The sequence below is a fragment of the Puntigrus tetrazona genome, chromosome 3 (genome assembly GCF_018831695.1).
Source record: "Puntigrus tetrazona isolate hp1 chromosome 3, ASM1883169v1, whole genome shotgun sequence".
Lineage (NCBI taxonomy): Eukaryota > Metazoa > Chordata > Actinopteri > Cypriniformes > Cyprinidae > Puntigrus > Puntigrus tetrazona.
The window spans coordinates 6,277,180-6,298,447 of record NC_056701.1 but is presented as its reverse complement, the minus strand read 5'-3'; the positions used below and the strand labels follow the sequence as shown (position 1 = coordinate 6,298,447).

Below are 21,268 nucleotides of genomic sequence, written 5' to 3'. Positions count from 1 at the left end.
TTTAATTGCATAACACTTATTTCCTGGATTTTTTTCAGCGCTGAACTGGCTGTCGTTCAGAGGAGGTCACCTCTTTGTGGTCAATTGGCGCCATGCACAGCTGGGAAGAAACAAAGGCCTTCAACAACACGTGAAGGGACCTAAATAGGAATTATCCTATACTTTCTGTCAAAATAATTTGTGACATAACTCGGGGGGGCACATTCCAGGAAAGGTCACCCAGCTTGTTGGGAAGCACCAGTGAGGAAGGGGAAACAAACACCATAAGGGGTCATCCAGTTTCACCCAAGCTAATCCAAGTTTGGCATGGGTTTTTATGACTGGCGGAGCACTTGTGAGAGTGATATGTCTGGGTGTTGGTGTATTTAGACATACTGGTGGATGATTTTAAACATTAGCTCAGAGCTTACATTCAGAACGTATATTATGTGACTAACATTGTTGTGTATTTATACAGAGAGCTGCTGACAAACCCCTGAAGATTCCTCCACCAATCTGAAAAATGTCCAAAAGTGGACATTTGTGACGATCCAGTCACCGAGGTCTACTGAGGAACAAAGTTCTGGAAAAATCGAGAGAAAGATGCTTCATCACATTTCCTATCTCAGCTTAATCTTAATCTCTATTCTGTTGAGACAGCAATGAGTCATGGGCAGAAAAGCACACATAAAAACAACTTTCACAGTTGGTATTGACAGTATGAGTCAGTGAGTTAAAAAACCGAGAGAACCAGAGGTAGTTTTGTCTAGAAACATACATTTAAAAATTCCACCTCACTGAACAATCTTAACTCATAAAGAAGTGTTAAGATATTTACTGCCAGCTCAGCGTCTCCATTGGGAGTCACAGTGGTGCTTTGGAAATGAATCTTTGGGAAAAAGAAGATAGAATCTTGCACGAGTAGATGGTCTTCTCACGCACAGAACAGACTCATCAGCTCACAATTTGCATGAGTCTAGTTTTTAGAGACAGGCGAGGAAAAGATGTTTTGAGAGCTACTAGAGATACTGCAACTGCCTTAGCACGCATGTAAAAGTATAAAAAACATAAAACAAATAAATGCATTTTGCAATTCAGATTGGGGCGTCTAGTGGTGCAGAAATCACACACTTCACCCTTAACTTCTGAAGGACCTCAGGTCCATTCTCAATTTGGATATCCACAGGAATGCTTTAACCGAGTCAGTTTCGTTTGCTGCGCAAATAATAAATATCCCCCAATGCCAGAGGTTCCATTTTAAATGGATTCCTTATCGCTGGTGGTGGCTGCCTTTCAGAAAATTATTTTATTTCTAAAATAGTCTTGAGCTAATATTTGCAGATGCTAAAGAAGGCACTTGTGGTGAAAGAGAGCACAAGATGAGCCCTAGCTCTGAATTAAGCCTCCAGATACCACACTGCTCCAAAACGGATGAAACTGGCCACTGACGCAAATCCTGAGAGACAGTGTGCAATCCAAGACACCGCCACATATTTCCCTCCTCTGTGTGTCTCTGTCTTGTATTTTTTTTTATGTCTCTGTTAACAGGACTTCTCAGAAGAGAATGCAATGTGTCATTATGTTGCATTACAGGTTCTTTAAATAGAGCCATCATGCATCTTTGTTTGCAAGTGAATGGATACTGCGGCAATAAAAAAAAAATTGGACACTAAAGATGCAATTAAAAATGTATAAATGTCTTTGCATTATATAACAACGTATCAAAGGAAGGGATTATAATAAACACTTTCTAGTAAAACCGTTGCGCAAAAGGAAGATTGCTGGGTTTCAAACTATGAACCAATCGGCAGATATGCATATTTTTGTGCATTATTTTTGACAAAAGGTCTACACTTTCTGATCGTCATGTTCATTTGTTACAGTAATATGATGACACCTGTGTTATATTGAGAGGAACTGATATAAAACAACACACAATTTGAGGCCAGTTGGTTAGGAATGTTCAAAAAAGTGACTCGGAAAGTGAAGTTGGTTCTGGGAAAAGCTCTAGCATCCTTTGTTTGCACATGCCACTTGGTTTGAAAATGTGTGTTTAGCGCAGTAAAAAAATTGAGACCTTCTTAAGCATGACTTACTGGTATGCTGGTATGTGTCCAAATACTTTTTGAGGCCACTGTGCATGCTGCTAATTTACACGTCTGCAGTTTTTAATTCCACGAGGAAGTGATGATCATCAAACACAGGACGCTGACGCTGCCATTGATTAATCATCTTGCTATAAAGGTAATACCTTCACCACTTCATTATTCAGCATACTCAGAGGCACCAGGGAGGTTATTGGGAATAAATAGTTGTTGTCACTGTGTGAGGTCTTGGGGAAATGATACCTCTGTGTGTGTCCTCTCACATTTACATGCACTCATATTCACATTCCAGGTTTCATACAGACTGTGCAGAGGCGCTGGAGCCGGGATGTCTTGACCAGAGTCTCATGTCCAGTGTCCACTGTTCCTGTCTAGGACAGGCCAAAGCCAACCACAGAGAGAGAAAGAAAAAAAATGTCTATCAGCAGAGTGAAAGATGTAATGAAAGTGGGAGGATTTACACAACATCACCATAGAATCACAGCGGAAATTACACACTTTAACTTCAAGTGTGTAATTCCTGCGCCGCTAGCAGCAGCAAACAGAATTGCTAAAATAATGACCTTTTTGAAACAGCTTTCCCTGTCTGCCCTCACATTGCCTGGAAAATACCCGTGCCTTTGCATTATTTGGTGTTAAAGTGATGTTTAAAAGAATGCAAAATAGATTTTACCTTTTAGTTTGTGATTTTTTTTACCTCTTGCCAACCTTTATATACTTAAGGTTCCCATGATCTGTCGGCAGCAGGAAGGGGTTTCGAGCTTCGCCTTCGCCCGTCTACACTCTTTCAATGCACCCTTCATGGTGAGCACTGCCCAGTTCCCCACCTCGCAATTATGGTCTGAAGGAACAAGCTTCTTATAATGTAATGTGGCCAGGTCACCAGGTCGGATGCCGCATGGCAGTGTCAATTACCACAATGTATACGATTTGGAGTAGATTCTGGTTTAAAATCTAGTTCAGATATCAATTTTCAATACTTAGTGCGGGGATTCACCTCCAAATATTCACTTGATGATATGGCCAGCCTGAAATGACCTAGTTCAAACCCTCCTACATTACTTACATTAGGGACAGCGAGACAGCTTTGTCCCTACATAGGGATGTTCCAGATAGTAATTTAGTGGCACATATCCATGGGCAAATTGGACATAATTAATGCCATCTAGATACTACTTTTACCTCTGGGCTCTCTACCATGGTACATAATTCCTATACAATTTTCTACATACAATAGACTTCTACATACACTAACCAATTTTACCCAGCTTCTAACAAATTAAAGGATTATTGGTAGTTGGCCTTGGGTAACCTAACACCACAGAAGTGGATGGGATAGAATAAGGAGGTAAATGGATTCAACATAGAACAATCAGACTTCTTGTCCTATAGTGTGCAGGCTTTCTTTCTTAGCCAAAACCCTGTTATCTTAATTATTTACTCCCCTGAGTTTCAGGTATGCTCTAACCTGCTACTAAATGTATTTATAATTATTATGAATAGATTTAACAACAGATTTTTGAAAATATTAATTTATTTTGTTTGGCATTTCAATCACAGACCGCCTGCAGTTCCGTCACAAACCACTAGAGGCTCATAAACCTTGTGTTGGAAATGGATTACCTATTCTCAGCAGGAAATCATTGTTATTTGTACAAGCTAATATGACTCCGGAAGTATTTTCGTGCTTCTCTTTACACTTTCTTACTATAAAGTTTCTGCATTTCACGCATAACTGCCCATGATCTTGTGTCCTGTTATTGTACAACTCCAGACATGCAAGACATGTCATGTAGGAATGCTCTTTTAAAAAAAAAGAGATGGAAAGTCTACGTTCGGGATGTGCTTCCTGTTGGGACAACAGGAGAATATGCGTGTGACCAGAGAATCCCACAATTTAAGGATACGACAGAAGTGAATTGTATCGTCGAAACTTATAAGCAGTTCAGTACAGAAACACTGAACAGACTAGCAGGTTCCAGCACCTGAACATAACAATCTAAATCACCCAGCTGCCAAAGCGAAGAGTGCCACGAAACAATAACAAAACTGCAGTAGCTACAGAGCTAAATCAGGTCATACACCACTAGACAAACAAATATACAACCAGCCCTACAAATTTGGTTAATCATGTTGTAATTGAAACCACAAAATGGTAACTTTAGCCCAACTGTATATATTTTAGTCAAATACCCATGATGTTGAAAAAAGTGAATATGGGTTGTACCAGACAGACTGCTGCATGACTCACGGTTATAAATACAAAACAAACATTAAGGCACAAAGAATAAAACGAGTCAGAGCTTTGCTCCACCCCCTTAACCGTCTCAGTTTGTTGCCGTGATTCACAGTGATTCAGATCTACAGGTGCCCTTTAGATGGCCAGACGTGCCACTTGGGGGTCAGGAGTGTGACAAAGTGCCGAATTCTGTTGTAGAGCCAATGCCAGGACTGCTCCATCTGTCTGGTATGTGTCAAAAATGACAAGAACCAGTGGAGTCCCTGCAGCAAGACAAGTCTCGAGCCAGAGTCAACAACCGGCCTGGAAGAACATGAAAGCTCTTGCTTGAGCACTTTTGCAACAGACTGTAAATGTCATAAATATAGCCCTCAAGAGATTTCAATGCACAAACTCGTCGTTTAGAGTGCTGATTGCGCAGAAGGTCCCTTTAAACACCATCTAACATTTTGCCACCCTAGATACATTGAGTTTATTTACATGCACAACAAAATGCAAGAAAAGCACATTCAGAATATTAAAAGATTTTTCATGTTGACATCAAAAGAATCTTGGGCAGAGATCTAGATGTGGCAATCAAGTTTTTGAGTTGATGTCCCTTTCTCCAGTAAAAACTCAGTTTAAGGACATTTAAAAGAGGCCTGAAATTAAGTATGTGTATACCTTTAGAAGGTAACAGCATTAAAATTCCTGTTGTCTTCTGTGTGTAAATATAAAAATGTACTCTTTATTAGTTTTGATATCTTTATTTATAACAAAGCTTCATACCTAAGGTAATTGTTTATTGACTATTTGAATTATCTTTTTCTCTATTTGTATGTTAGCATTAAATATTGTTCATTGAGCAAAGAAGCAAATTATGAACCAACAACTGATGACTAATGATGCTTGTGTCATGGCCAACCTGTTGATACTGTATAGCATTTACTCTCAATGTTTGATCTTATCCCATCATACAACCATTACACCACAATAACAGAAAACACAATACATAAACATACTTCCTGCTTGATTCTACATTAGCATTATAAATATATTTTTTAACAAAAATAAAGCATCTTTCGACAGCTGTCTCTTACATGTCTTCCTATGACACACATTTCCAGGACAAAAACCTAGTATTTCTGCTGTAAGATATAAGCAAGAATGAATTGAAATGTTGAGAAAATATCACTAATAATACTTCCAGATCAATGAAGATGAGCTCTTCTTACATTGGACTGAGAAACGAAAAGTGTGAGAAAGAGATCGCATACATAAATACTTTATTCTGGCATAATGACTGCATTACACTGCCTTCCGTACGTCTTTGTTCACGGACAGGCAGTTCTCTTCGGAAGGACAAAGCTTTCTAGAGGCACATTGGAAAGAGCAGTTTCAATGTTCTGGACCCAAGAGGACTAAGGCAGTTAGCAAGGTTATATGACAGCACATCCTTTAATATGTTCATCCTCTTTTTAAACGACTGGAGTCCATTAGTTAGTCCACCCTTCACGGGCATCTAGAGTCCTGCTTGAGCGGATCCAAACACAAGCATGTGAAGTTCATGGTCTCTACAAACTTAGTGTTCTCCAAAAGACTTTCTCCTCATCTTTGACCTTTACGAGAGTCATATACATAAACAACAGAGAATCGACACAAACATCGTCCTTTTCAGTTTCGTTTCCGCCCAGTGTTTGACCACTTAATAATTAACTGAATACCAATCTTGTTTGTCTTCAGTGTTTGACAGAGTACGTAGAAAGCACCTTTGGTGTTGTGTTTGTGTATAATGTTCCTCTGGATACAGTATCTTTTTTTTTTTTAACAGCAATGGGGTCAGTAGGGTCAGAGGTCAAAGTCCCAGTGCTGCTGGAGCGTTACGTAGCCACTGTTGTCCTTCAATCGCTCGTTTTATGTGGTTTCACCTCATGTCCACTGGAGGGAGAGAAAGAAGAAAAAAAAAACATTAACAGGCAATCACGTTTTTGTGGAATCTGAAGTTTGAAAATGATTTGACTGTGATTTTTTTCTTTAGTAAGACATGCAGTTTGCTGTGACGCAGTGATTTCACCACGCAGTGAATTTAATGTGTGTTATTGGACAGTCTGTGCACACTTAAGAAAGAAAAAAGTGAAAGGAACAATCTTTGTGATCGAGTTCACCAAACCATAAATCCACACATTTTCATAAACAAACAAAATGATGACAACCGCTCTGTTCCAAAACCTATTGAGCTGCCTAGCATTTTAAGATGAGTAACAAAATTTAATGCAATTTGAGTTAATGAATTTCAGTCTCCAAGTAGCTTGTGAAGATGCTGTCTAGAAAACAACTTTCCAAAGCAGTCACTTCCACTTTAATGTTGCCTTAGGGTGTTAAATCTAGTTCCTGAAGGGCCACTGTCCTGTGGAGTTTAGCTCCACCCCTAAACACAACTGAACCGGTTAACCGAGATAACTAGCAACTTCCAGGCAGGTGTACTGGAGCCGGTTGGAGCTAAACTCTACAGGACAATGGCCCCCTAGGCTTGTCTTAGAAGGTAAATGCCTAGGTAGGTGGGTTACAGCAAGGCAGCTCACTTTGTTTTGAAATAGAACTAATTTATTTACATGATGAGTATAATCTGATTTCATAAAATACGTTGCATCAAACAGACAATCCCGTGGCCCATGCAGCAAAGCGAAAAATAGCCCGGTGCAAATGTCTCTCTGGCTCAGAGTTGCGTGAGGTCTCGCTCTTTCTCCTGATCATTTCATGCCAATGATTGATTGGGAAGTGGCAGGGAATCTGTCCACAGCTGTCCTACCTGCAGGATATTTTGGTCCGCTGAGTATTAGGAAATGTTTGCCTTTTATTGAATATCCTTGTTGATCTGTACAGCCACTGCTTGCTTTCTGTGTTTCCGCTTTTTACCTTTTTTAACTGTGCGTGGGCCTGGAAACACAAGTTTGGGGAAAGGTGCAAGCCAGATGATGGGCAGAACGTGGTTGAGTAGAAAAAAGAAAGCAAGCAAGAAAGATTAAAAAGAAAGAATTTATGGCCTCGGGGAGGTGTAAAACAGACTGTAATTGCACTTCATAAATATTTGAGCCTCATGAGCTTCCAACCCTTTTATCTCGGCACAAGTGCAGAAACCTGTTGAACCTGAAGCAGAACCTTCAGACACACTTCTACGTGTTTCAGCATTTGCACACACCTGTGGTCTTTCTTATCCATTCAGTTGCATCATTGCCCAGCACAGTAAAACACAAGCTCACACAGGTGTGTTTGTCTGCGGTGACAGCACAATGCCACAGGCTGCCAAGCGCACAATCCATAGCAAAATAATCATTCAAGATCAGCCCAAACGTTCGGTGTGTGCATGACATATGTACCTGTGTCTGCTTCCGCATGCTCAATCACATGATGCTGTGACGTGCACACGCACTCCACATGATCCTCTAACCGGACAAGCACCTCCTTCAATTTTGCTTTCTTGCGCGATGCAAACTCTACCTTTGCCACCTACAAGAAGAGAGAAAAGCCGGGTTAGGTTAGCAATGAACAGTTTTTCAGCGTGTTGGTGTAGCATACAGGACAACAGAACAGATTCTTTATGGTTCAGGTAGTACATGTTCAGTAAGCTCCAAACCCTGCCAACTGGTCATAGGCAACAGTGGAAAAATTTGTCAAACAATTCCTGGGCATTAAGCCCAAAACAGTTACATGTTCCACAGTTAACGCCCCGCTGCAGCACACCAAACTCAAAATAACCACTCAGCCTTACACAGGGGTCGACTTGTGTCTTTTGTTGTGCTAATTTTAACGTTTAGGCCTCCATTTCTTCTTGCTGTTCTGTTAATGCCTGGCTGAAGGTGCAAGTTAAAACAGAATGAGTCTACCAGGTGGTGCCATACACATGTGCCGTACTCATATATGCGCGTTATTCCATATTAGAATATACTTTCAAAAGTGAGTGTCAGATGGAACAGAACACTGAAAGTGGAATATAAGGCAGCGGCCTTAAGGCAGTGGTTCTTGAAAAAGTTTGTGGACCAGTCCTCCCAACTTATACACCAATTTCTGGTCTCGGAAATCTCGACTAATTAATTGATGGGTTGAATCAGGTGTGTTTGATTAAGGAGAAATGCTGTGCAGTGTTGAGGGGTCTCCAGGAATGTGGTTGGAAACTACTCTTAAACTACTAGGCAAATGATCTTAGTTCGTATTTTCAAAACAAAAAAACAACATTAAGACTTTTTCCCATTTCGCTTGCAACATTTCTCATTTTAAATGCAAAAATGCTTTATGTGAATGTCCCCTCGGGTGGTGTTTTTAACAACAATATACACGCTTAATTTGGTAAAAGTAGGTTGCTAAGGTAAAAGTACTCCCCTTGCTTCGTTTGAGTGTGTACAATGAAACTGCACAATCGCGATGCACTGGCCAAACACTGAAGTATGCATGTGTGCTTCCATTTTTTCTGGCTTCGAACACAATCACTAAATTCAGTACATGACTCACAGAGTGCAAATAAAAATTCAGTCTACCGTGCATGTGCAATTGGTTTAACATTATGGAACAAATGATGCAACCCTTGGAAACTCCCACAAACCTATAGAGAAACGTCAAAATGAAGGTAAGGAGCGAGAGACGGTAAATCGAGCCTGTTTCGGTGACTCCGTCCACCCAGTTATACCTCTTTCTGCTGCCCACCTCTCCCTCCTCTTGGACATTCTTGTGCTTGGTTATATTTACAGAGCCAAGTCTAAAACAGCTCTTGGCGTGCAAGAATGTTCTGCGACTGAGGATGAAGGGTGAGACAGACTCCGAGGGGCTTGAGAACTTGTCGGGGGGGCTGGGTAAGGGGTTCAGCAAAGGGTCATAATAATAAGAAAAGAGTCCCCGCACCATCCTTCGCTGCCCCCCGCCCCAATATTCTCTTTCAAATTCAATTTATCATTGCTTTTGCATCTCGGTTTCAAGTCAGAACTTCACACATGCGCTCACCCACATACTCGAATGCGCTTTATAAAAAGGCCCAAGTTTCTCAGGAGGCCCTTCCAAGCTCTATTTATAAACTACTGTGCTTTACGCCGCAATGAAAGTCCTGTGAAATCCCAGCGCAGCGCACTAATGGTGTGACATCTGATCCAGCCCCGGCTCCAGCAACCCCAACCCCCTCTGACTCGCCCTGCGCTCTGTGAGGACTATTGTCCAGGGTCTGGATAATTGGCATTGGGATTTCCCCGCAAGAAAGGTCGATAAAGAAAGGGTGAGAGAAAGAACGGGCATCAGGAGAGGTGCATCATGGGTAATTAGCATGGGAACAAAGGGAACTGGACACGTAGCCAAGGGACAGGCAGTTTTGCTGCACATCTGTCAGTGGGTAAATCTGACGACAAAACGCTGCAGATAAAGCGAAACCGAGAGCCGCAGAAAGAGCGGGGGTCCGATGGCAGGCAGGCGACTGGTGGGGCGACCCGAAAAGAAAGAGGGGTGTGGGGAGCAAGCGTTCTTATTGAGTGAGTGACAAAGAGAGGCCTGAACAGGAACAAGGGATGCTGGGAGGGGGGAAAATAAGGGAAACTTTTATCTCATGACCTGCATGTCTAGAGTTACAGAAAGAGTATGGGCGAAATCTCTCCTGTAAAACACACACACTGGCACCAAGACAATCACGAAGATAAGGAGAAAAGATGATCTAATCTGTGCACTTCCTGTCATAGCCCTTTAAAAACGTCCCTAAACACCAGCAGAAAGGCAGAGGGAGCGAAAAGATGGAAAGAACACAGAATTATAGATATGACAGCAATTAGAGTCCACCGCGTGCAAAGAAAAACAAACAAAGAAGAGAGGGACAGAGAGCTAGAGGGAGGGGGGACTGATTTTTTTTTTTCTCTTGCATTTCAAAGCATTGCTGAATAATCTTTCAGTGATTCTCATTTAAATTTCTTGCATTCAAACTGATGTATGTGGCAAATGTAAATAATATATTATTCAAGCATTTTTTAAATCCTCTGCCCATTTTTTTGCATTGCACTTACAAGTACATTATTGTAATCATATAAAAAAATTTTATTATAAGTCAAAGACTACGTTTTACAGCCCTGTTCCTAGTGTACATACTGTGTTCTTATTGCAGATATTACAATAACTAGGCAGTAACCCTGAATATACCCTTAAATCTAACCCTACCCCATGTAGTTACTAGGTATCAAACAGGTAGTACACATACTGTAAACAAAAAAAAAACTGATTATATATTATTATATAACTTCATAGGCATATGAATAAAAAAACAGATGTATGAGACAGCGTTAACATCAGCTTACTGTAAATATTGAGCACAGAACCATGTTGTTCAGTTTTTGTCAGCTACTTCAGCTTTTCCACTCCAATACAACAGGCTCTTTTGGAATATTTTGCTGTATTTTCTATATTAATACGACGTTCATTCGATTTAGCACTATTTGTGTTTCCTCAGTGTTTGCGTCAGAGATGGGGCCCGTATCCTCACTAACCTGGGCCATTTGAGGCTCTTTAATACCCAAAATCAACACACGCAACACACCTCGTGCTTCCAGTGCCAATATAAACCATGTATGATTTCCCTTCATACCGACCTCTAAAGGAGGAATCCAAATCTGGCTCATCCAAACACATAAACACTTGCCTTCTGAACCACATCACATGCTGTATTCTTACACTCGCTTCCAAACATTCCAAATCAGGAATATCCTCACTTAGTCTCTTCATTAGGGAAGAGCGGCGGTGTGCTGGATTTAGTAACTTTAGCAGTGCGATCACCAGAGATGAAAATAAAATAAACATCATTCACACGCACTCAGCTGCCTATCTAGATTTTAAGGTAACCACAGCGACCTTGTTCATTGTTGATTCGTCGAAGCTATCGTCGGGGTGAATTCAGGTAAGCCGATAGATGGAGTGATACAACATCTTAAAATCTCTCAGCAAACCATACAATAAGACTTCCAAGATGGGCATTAAAAGAATAGTGAAATAATTCAAAATAATATTGGAGCCCATTGACTTTCACTGAATACAGGTTTGAAAGCTAGCAAATGATGACAGAATGCACAACAAGTCCCTTTCAGCTTTCTTTTGTGTGAACAGATGTTTTAAACGTGGCCTCTTCTCAAGCTGCAGGTCTGATCTGAAGACTCTCACTGTAAAACGAGGGGTCCAACTCCTCCCCCCTCCCACAGTGTTTTACTGCAGCACCTGTTGTTGTAGTAATGTGTGATGATGTTTGCATGCAAGTGTGTGTGTGTGTGTGTGTGTGGCTAATAGACACAAACTGCAACACAGCAGTTCTGGGAAAATCATTAGTACTGTACACCGGGACGATAGCAAGAGAGAAAGTGGAAGGGGAAATGAGGTCAAACAGAGACTGTATGACTGTATGACAGAAGAGAAATGAACAGAAGAAAATGTAACACTCATTGTGGTACCTGCAGGAATGGAAATATTGACAGGCACATGTCTTTTTGACAGAACCGCGTGAATGTGCTTCGTCTGACCTGAAAATCTTCGTTTTAGCCTGATTCGAATTAAAGCTGCGCCGTTCGTGTCGCATGTTATTGATGATTTGTCACTGAAACAGCCAAAAGGTTTGGAGATTTCAGTCCCGACGCCAGCAGAGAGGAGGGGTGCTAGCATGAGAAGAACGGCTGATGGGTGAACTGACTCACCTTAAAGCTATCAACTCCTGTTACACTTTACATAACAGCTCAATCGCTACTGAGAGAGAAGAAGAGAGGGAGAGAATGGGCTAAATGCCAGAGAAAAATATGAAGAAATATAACTGGATTGCAAAAGAAAGAACAGTGCAGGAAAAAGAAGAGATAAATAAATAGATAGATAGATAGATAGATAGATAGATAGATAGATAGACAGATAGATAGACTAGGTGAAGTTTAACTCTAGTAAGTGTGGATAGACTCATTATCTGGTGTTATGTTCCACACCCAGCAGTGTTTCCTTTGAAACGAGCTTATCACTGCAATGAACCAAAGTACAGCAGAAATGTGGCCAAGTACATGCGCACACACACACACACACACACACACACTCCCTCTGCAGCGAGGCCTATTTGCAGTCTGTCTGTCTTTTTTATACCGTGGCTCTGAACAGCAGTAGCTTGTGCCGACCTGCTCCTTTTTTTAGGATGAGAAGGAAAAAGTGAGGGAAGGGTAAATACATCTCTTAAGAGTATTTGCTCAAATATATACCGCCGTAGCTGGAAAGAAACACACATAATATATTCTCGTCCCATCCCTGTGCTCGGAGCTGGAAAAAAAAAAAACGCACAAGACTAACATCTGTATTCATTTTAATGCGGAAAAAATGGATAGAGCTTTACAATCAACTGAACGTCCATTCAGGAGATTGTAGAATATAAATAAGTGAACAAATAAATAAATAAAAAAATGTATAAATACATACTACTGCTGAAACGTTTGGGGTTGGTAAGATTTTAATGTTTCTTATGCTAACCAAGACTGCATTTATTTGATTCAAAATACAGTAAAACAGTAATTCCGTGAAATATTATTACTATTTAAAACAGAGGTGCGGCTTACTGCTTAAGATTAAAAAAAGAGTGTTTTCCGTGTATAAAAGGCTGTATCGGACTGTTGATGCATAGCTCTTACCTTGACAGTACGGTGCTGTTTTTTGGAGGGGTGACAGCGCATGTTGCCGGTGTTGCAGCAGCCTGTACAGCGTTTCACCTCCACACACGGAGGCCATATTAGGAAGTTTGCAGCGGTGGGATCCACTTGACTGCGCGGGATCTCGTAGATCACTGTCCGTGTCTTGCACATGGCTGGCACTGCTTCCTCTACTGGATGCGAGAAACGGGGAACGAGCGGATAAATTCATATATTAGAAAAGAATATTCAACATATCGCTTATTGGCTGCACTAAACTATACAAGCACGACGCGCTAAATAAACGACATCTAAATGACGTCAAATAAAGTAATACTTCGTGGCTTATGAATAGGTATAATATCATTAAGTACCATGGCATTATGCCTTAGTAGCCCAAGCTTCACAAACACGACTAAAATAAAATGTTAAATAAAAAAAATTAAGAAATAAAAATAAAAATAACATTATACTGTGGTATAATTATACTGTATTAATAAAAATTATCTCATTCACACAAACACATTAAATGTAAATAAAGTAAAAAAAAAAAATATTAATAATAAAGTAAAATTAAATACAATGAAGAACTATCAGGTCACATGATTAAAGTACCATTGAATTGCCATTTTTCGGTTCCTTTTTGGGAGAAATTAATCCTGTGTGCTTCACTGAAACTGCTGCCATCCGGCGAAACAAAAAGGCCCTTAAAACTGCGTAGGTTGCAAATATTAAAGAGGGTTTTTAATATCTCTGAGCCTCTGTATTTACCGAGGCCAAAATAAGATCAACCGCAGCACTGAGATCAGCCATTCGATCTGGAGGTTTACGCTCTTTCAGAGCAACAGTTGTAACAAAAATGGCACACAGCTATTCTGAGGCCTGAACAGCTTTTCTGTGCATTTGAGTGAGTGATTGGAAGGTACAGAGGGGCCAGAATATCTCAACACACACACACGCACACACACACAGAGCGCTGCACTCCACGATTGATGTGAAGGGAAGGAAGAGCGCATGTCAGAGCTCTATGTGCCAGTGTGAACTCTGTTCAGTTCAACGAGCTGTGACACGAACTTTGAATGTTTGGAATTTCCTGGCTCCGATTCGTTCGTGACCTCACTAGCACGACCAATCAAAATACTCTCACGTACAATCATATAAAGACATGCCCTCCGATCATTGTGATTTCCTGAATAAAACACGACATTCCCTGCTTTTTATATCTTCAACACTGGAACTGCACCAATCATAGATGTTTATATAACTAAAAAAAAATCCCGGAGTTTATCAAATCAGTTCGAGTCAATTGAATGATTTTATATTTTGCTGTCAAAGAACAGCATATTTTTAAATATTAAACAGCTTTACAAGTTCAATATATGTAATAAATTATAAATATTTTTAATTTTAATCAATTATTTTTAATATACAATTTACACTACAGTTAAAAAAAATGTTTTAAGACATTAATAATTTTATTCAACAAGGATATATTACTTTAATCAAAAGTGATGGTAAAGAATTTTATATTGTTTTTTTTCTTAAAAATAAAAAGTATCATAGTTTCACAAAAATCTAATTGTTTTCAGTAATGATAATAATAATAATATTTTTTGAGGCGCAAATCAGCATATTAGAATGACACTGGAATAATAATACTGAAAATTCAGCTTTGCATCACGGGAGTGAATTACATTTTAAGATATAACATTTGTTTTAAAATGTAAAAAATATTTAATATCACTGTAATTATTGCATTTTTGGTAACAAATAGATTAAGCACTAAAATGACAAACGATACCATGGCGATAGTTAAACTATTATCAGTGAAGCGCCATAAATAAACACTCATTCTGCCAAAGCAAAGCAGTTCCTGAGGTGTTTATGGTTGCCACGCAACTTCCGAATTCATCAAATGAGCTTCCAGAGGCAGAACCGCTCATTTCCGAAATACTTCTCAAACTGAAGGTTGTCAAGAAGAGTGACAGCAGGTCTTACCGACGCTCCTCTTCCGTCTGTGGGACAGCTGCAGACTCTTGAGATCTGAGGAAGCGGCCTTGTGTGAGTGATGGCTCTTCTGATGGTGCTTCTGTTTGACCTCCTCCATCACCTCATTTCCAGGACCTCATCAAAACACAGGTTATCCGTATTACTTTCATGTTACTCAGCGAAAAGACAAATCACTTTTTCCCCCCTTTAAAGCCAAGATGAATCCACAATGAGGCTATTGAAAGTCTCCAGTAGATGCCCCGGAGCCTTCCGAGGCGAAATGGCACTGCCGTGAGTGGCACCAAAGCATGAAATAATTTCCTTCTAAAGAAACTCATTTTTCCACAAACAATGGCCGCTTTATTCGCGAGCTTAATTGGAAATTCATCACGATGGATTTCTGGAGGAACTATGTCATTTTGGACCTGAATGCGGTTGCCAAGTTGATTATAATGTCTTATGTCGCATTGACGTGCCCGACGAACAAATCTGAACTCCTGACAACCTCGGTGGATTTGCCACTGGCAAAAATGAGTAAGAGAGCCATTCGGACGCTATTTAAAGAAGGCAGGACTGTAAGAGTCCCGAATACAATATCAGTCCAGCGTTTAAACAACCCATGATGCATACGAAAAGCTTCACGTTAATAACGCGGCTTAAATCAAACACGCGACGTAACAGAGCGTGCACAGAAAGAGTTCGGTAGGGACGCTCACCCTCATGTGGTTCGTTTAGAAACTCATTTTTTTCTTCGAGAGATATTTTGAAGAATGGCGGTAATCAAACAGCTGCTGGTATCCACTGAACTCACGGCGTGGGGAAAAAAAAAAAGTCAAAGTCAATGGCTTTGATTAACAACAAAAGAGTTTTGTCTTTTGTGTTCGACAGAAACTCGTAGATGAGTTCGGAACAGCATGAGGGTAAAGAAATGACGTGATTTTAATTTGGGGGTGAAAAAAAACGAAACAAGAATACCATTTTGATCTCTCACCGGTTGCTCTGTGAAACACGAAATAATCGACACATCTTAACTAACTGCTCTTTGGGAAGTAGACGTTCAGGCACTGTAAACGTATTTCTTATGTGAAATACGATATTTCGCCAAAAGAAGCGCTCGGTGAAAATGACCGTGTAATTGAAAATCAGCTAACCACTCTTTTTTTTATGGCGTTTTATGATGAAGTGTCATGAGAATACAATGGAGCAATTTATGAGTGCTGTTAAAAGTGAAGAAACATAAAATCAAATACTAATATATTATTTTTTTGGTATATCTTCATGGTATGTGGTATATTTTGGTTGTTAACAAATTATACTGCATGTTATTGTGTATATATATATATATATATATATATATATATATATATATATATATATATATATACATATATATATATAGCTGTATATTGTATATATACATATAACTATATGTGAATAATTAAAACATAACAATTTAGGTTTTTATTTAAAAAGTAATAAAACTGATAATTGTTTTCAAATAGATTTTTTTGCATAAAACGTTATTATTTTAGGCTATAATTTGTTCTATTTTCTATTTTATACACATACATATATATACACATATACATACATATATATATATAATATACAGAATATATACAGAATATATATATACAGAAATCATTTTGCAGATATATAGATTAAGTGTGTGTGTATGCATGTGTATAGATAGATAGATAGATAGATAGATAGATAGATAGATAGATAGAAACTAACTACTTATACACCAGAGTGAAAAGGATATTTCATCTAAGCGTGGACTGTGGTTAAACATCAAACTGGCTGAAGTCGTGAGGGTGCGACCGTCAGGAATGCACCCAAACACACTCTCCACTTAAAAGACTGCATGACCACACACACAGTCCCGAAGCAGGAAACGCAAGTGACATGTCAACAAAAGCCCCACTCTGCTCCGTGTCTCTAGTTCGTCTCATCTTTCCTACCAAATGGAAGGCCATTGTTTTTAAGTTGTTTTTCAGACTCAGTCAAAGAGTACGCTCTGACCCGCAGAGAGAGAGAGTTCAGCATTTGATCTGCGCAACACACCTTATCTCGCGTTCACATCTGACTCGGTGTTATGATGTCAAATTCAAGAACTTTGTTCTCTCACACACAAAAACACAAGACGAGCAAGTGAACGAAAGCGCGGCTGTCAAAGCACACTTAAAGGAACAGCTCACCCAGAAAGGAACGTCTGTCATCAAATGTTGTGAAAGGAAGAAATTGAGAAACATTGCTTCATCTTCTTTCAAACCCATATGCAAATGAGATTTGAGATCTACAGCGGAGAGGATTTCAGTCAATAATGGCTTAAAATATGTTTCTGGATTTTTTAAATCTTTTGATACGTGTTGCTTGCATTCTATTTATTTGGGTTTGCCAATAGAAAAATGTTAGTAATTTTCATACTTAAAAGTATTACTGCTTATAGAGATGAAAAGTGCCGTTGGTTTGTTTATTTATTTGCTTGTTTGTGCATTTATTACCTAATAATATTTATTTTATTAACATTATAATGTTTTAATATTATTATTATTATTATCTAATATTAATAGATAAAATATAATAAAATGTTATTCAATGTTATAATTAACATCAGCAAATAAGAAAATGTTTCACGTAATATAAACTCACAGTAATAACTTATTGTATGGGAAAATATCAATAGCTTATTGATATATTCTATCCATATAGATAGATGCAACATAATAACTGGCAAAAATAATTTGATAATTATGTAATGATAGCAAATACAAAATATCTATTTTATGACATGCATCTGAAAATACTAATAATATTAATGTATTATATATATATATAGTTTTTTTATATATATTTTTTATTTTATTTATTTAATTTTATTATCATTTTATCTAAAAATAAATATTTAGCATTATCTATCAGCAAATTCTGCAAAAAAAAAAAAGCATTTTTTAGTATTCACTCATATTTTAATTGGTTAAAATGACATAAATTATTTGTTAAATCTACTTGTATTCTTTATTGAGCTATCAGCATTAAGTAGCATTATCTATCAGCAGATTCTGAGGCAAAAAAACCTCTAAACGTCTCGTTTTCCTCTCTCCCCCCACCACATAAGAATGAAAGAGAGTGGTTTCAAAGGCTTTTGGAAAGCCAAACGAGTCATTAAATCATGACAGAATTATGGTTTCAGTGCATCATTCCCTCAACTCCTCTTTAGCGCTGTAAAACTGACACATTTCCATCAAGTATCATTCGGCAGCTGATTTTGATCCTCAATAATTGCAGGCACCGTCTACCCACTTTTAAGCGTCCTCCTCCCGATCGAGCGACGCTGATGAAAGCATTCCTCCGGGAACGGTGTAAATTGCAGGTTCTGAACTCATAATCTTTGCATTACCAGCACGGATATTTAACCACCAGGCCTGCGTCGTCCAACCCCTCCGTCTCTCTCCAGGCGTGCGCTTTCTCTGAATCAATTACGACGGACGACACTAGCCCTTCTTCACCGACTGACAGCCGTCCTTTCATCAAACCAGAGGACGTTCCCTCCGTCTGTGCCGTTTTCCTCTGGACAGATGGATGCCGATAAGTTCAAAGGCTGCTGGGAGGAGCGGGACAAGTGCGGCCTGTTCCAGGTGAGCGGAGAGGTCAGGTGCGCTGACCTCAGAGAAAGAGAGACACCGTTTCCTCCCTAAATCACCGCCGCTGCTTTCATGACCTCTAATTATCCCTCCATTAGCGGGAGATACCTATCTGCGTCTTTCTTCCTCTCGTCATTCGCTTGACGAGGTTAACGCTCGGGTCTGAGGCACAGCGGGCCGCTACCGCTTCCTAAATCAGATTAATCGGAACGGAAAACAGGAAAACGCTCACAGCTTCTCGAACGATAATAGAAAACGGTATCGATCCTGATATCTGCGGGAGCCCATTTCCGCCCCGGATGAAAAAAAGAACGATTGGAAATCGCCTAATTTAGACAGTTTTGAGGGGGGGGGGTTATCATTTGCAAGATATAAACGTGTAGTTCTGAGAAGAAAAAAAAAAACAATTAGTTTTTACAAATTTTTCGCAAATGCAGAATTGCGAGATGCAAACTCGGAAATGAAAGAAAGAAAGAATTCAGAGTTTATGTCTTCTAAGAATTGTGATTTATGTTCCATAATTTCGATTTTTACTGCAAAAACGGCGAGATATGAACTCAATATTTTTTTTTTTCCCGCACGACAGAATTGCGAGATAAACTCGCAAATAAATTTGATATAGCTAAGTTTGAATTGGTAATTGAATTCTGAGGAAAAAAATTAGTTTTATATCTCAGAATTCTAAATTTTTCCTTAGAATTCTTTTTTATATCTCTCATCAGGAAAAAAAACGAGAACTGTCGGATATACATTTATGGGGAAAAAGTCAAAATTGGACATTTTTATTAATATTATTATTATTGGTGGAGGAGGTTGCCAGTTTACAAACTCATTTTAACTCTTTTTTTTTAAATATATGCATTTTATAACGAGTTTTGATCTTAAGTTTGGTTCCTGAGGGGTCGGGGTTAAGGAACTCAACTTGATGATTACAGTAAGCATGAAACAACCCATTCAAGTCCTTCTCTTTGACCGACATGCGATGGCTTTGAACAGTCTGACTTTAAAAAGATCTGAAAATACACCATCAGTGGCGTCAGGAATCTTTTACTAGTCTTTGAGCGTCTGACAGACAGCCAGCCTGATTTATGCAGGCACCAATAAAAACTAGATTACTAGAGTAAAACTGCAGAAATATCTAAAATCTTACATATATCTTACCATCTATTATTTGCAACAAACCTCGATTATACTTCACCGCAAAATCAAAAGGAAAAAAAAGGGGAAATATTTATTTAATTAGCCTATTTTTAAGACTACCAAGAATTGTGCCCGGCAAAATTATGTATGCTTAAAAAAAGTGTGCTTTTTAAAATAATTCAAAACTAAACTAACTAAAAAAAAAAAAAAAAATGTAAAAAAAAATATGTAATTTAATTTAATATTAAATATTGATTGATTTTTTGCATTATGGTGTGAAATGTAACCAAGACATGTTCTTGAGTTGTGGTGAGATTAACCCATGTATATCCTATAACATAACATATAAAAATGCATTACCACCAATTCTATCGCAACGGAGCCATAAAGCCCAAATATTTTTCAAAGGCAGATATTTTCTATCAAACCTCAAAGGCCCCCGCCGTTTGATATATCACAAGTGCCTGTGTAAATACCGGCTCGAGTGAACTCAGACACGGCTCGCGTTAGTGATCGCTGTAACACTATCCAAACTGAAAGAGAGCGAAGAAGAAGCAGGAGGAAAGCAAGCGGCGGAACTTGAGATTTCAACCCCGCGCAAAGCAGATTTTACCGTCAACATCATCGCTCCTGTCGCAAAGCTGAACGCCCAGTGGACTTGCATTGATGAGGCGATACGCTTCTGTTGTCGTTATTCAACTCGTCCCCCTGCACGCCTATAACACCTATTCTCTCACCACAGAAACCAGACACTCACGCCCCAAATTATACTGTCTTGCTTTTTGCGTGTGTGTGTGTAATTACCGGTAATTCCCGTGTAAATGGAATTACAGTGGGCAAACGAAACCGCTCGTGGAGCACTTAAAGTGTAGGAAAACTTGGCTTCTCCGTGGCGGACACGAGCTCCGTGCACCGCTCCAAAAACGGAACCGAACTATTTGTGGCTGTCCACCCGTTGGCCGGCGTATAAAAAAAAAATGCCTATAAATTGCTTCGCGCGTCTCGTAAAACGCGGCTTCGCGGCAGGTACGGCGTTACGCTCGCACCGCAACAAACACCTGTAAACAGCCCTGCCGGCGAACGAAGTCCGCGGAGGCGTCGAGGAGACAACGAGCGGAATTTACCTGGAGAATTTACCTCCAGTAGCCGCTGGAGGTCGCTGATGCTGTTGATTTCGCTGTGAGACAGCCTGTCGATGAAGTCTTGAGGGATTGCGAACTCCTTCTGCAGACATAAAGAGAGACCAGCCGCTCTTTGTAGGTATTTACTAATCACATAAACAAAATAATAATAATAATAATAATCGAGTGCATGTGGACTATTTTACTATTTAATATTTGAATAATATACAGGCTAGCCCCGCGCGGAAATAAAATGTGACCAGGAGAAGAAATAGCATATGCTGTATTTGTACGTTTTCGTTTATTTATACACATCAAATATGTTATTATTACATCTAAACTCATTAGAATGACTGAGAATGTTGCGAAAACGCGCGGAGTTCCAAATAGAAGCCGCTTCTCTCCGTTTGAT

General features: G+C 39.3%; 1 protein-coding gene across 4 annotated transcripts in view; it reads right to left on the bottom strand.

Moving 5' to 3' along the window:
• Window positions 1-5,053: 5,053 nt before the first annotated feature.
• Window positions 5,054-21,268, bottom strand: part of pdgfab (platelet-derived growth factor alpha polypeptide b) — a 17,497-nt gene continuing 1,282 nt past the window's right edge. The window contains exons 2-7 of one of the 4 annotated variants that reach the window (XM_043234850.1): window positions 20,860-20,959; window positions 14,958-15,083; window positions 12,963-13,153; window positions 7,680-7,809; window positions 7,112-7,239; window positions 5,054-6,240 (exon numbers count right to left, since the gene is read on the bottom strand). In XM_043234850.1, the coding sequence (XP_043090785.1) occupies window positions 7,157-7,239; window positions 7,680-7,809; window positions 12,963-13,153; window positions 14,958-15,083; window positions 20,860-20,959 (630 nt within the window). In that variant the 3' untranslated portion in view covers window positions 5,054-6,240; window positions 7,112-7,156. The remainder of the gene's footprint in view (window positions 6,241-7,111; window positions 7,240-7,679; window positions 7,810-12,962; window positions 13,154-14,957; window positions 15,084-20,859; window positions 20,960-21,268) is intronic. The other 3 variants (XM_043234853.1, XM_043234852.1, XM_043234851.1) reach the window with 3 other exon arrangements.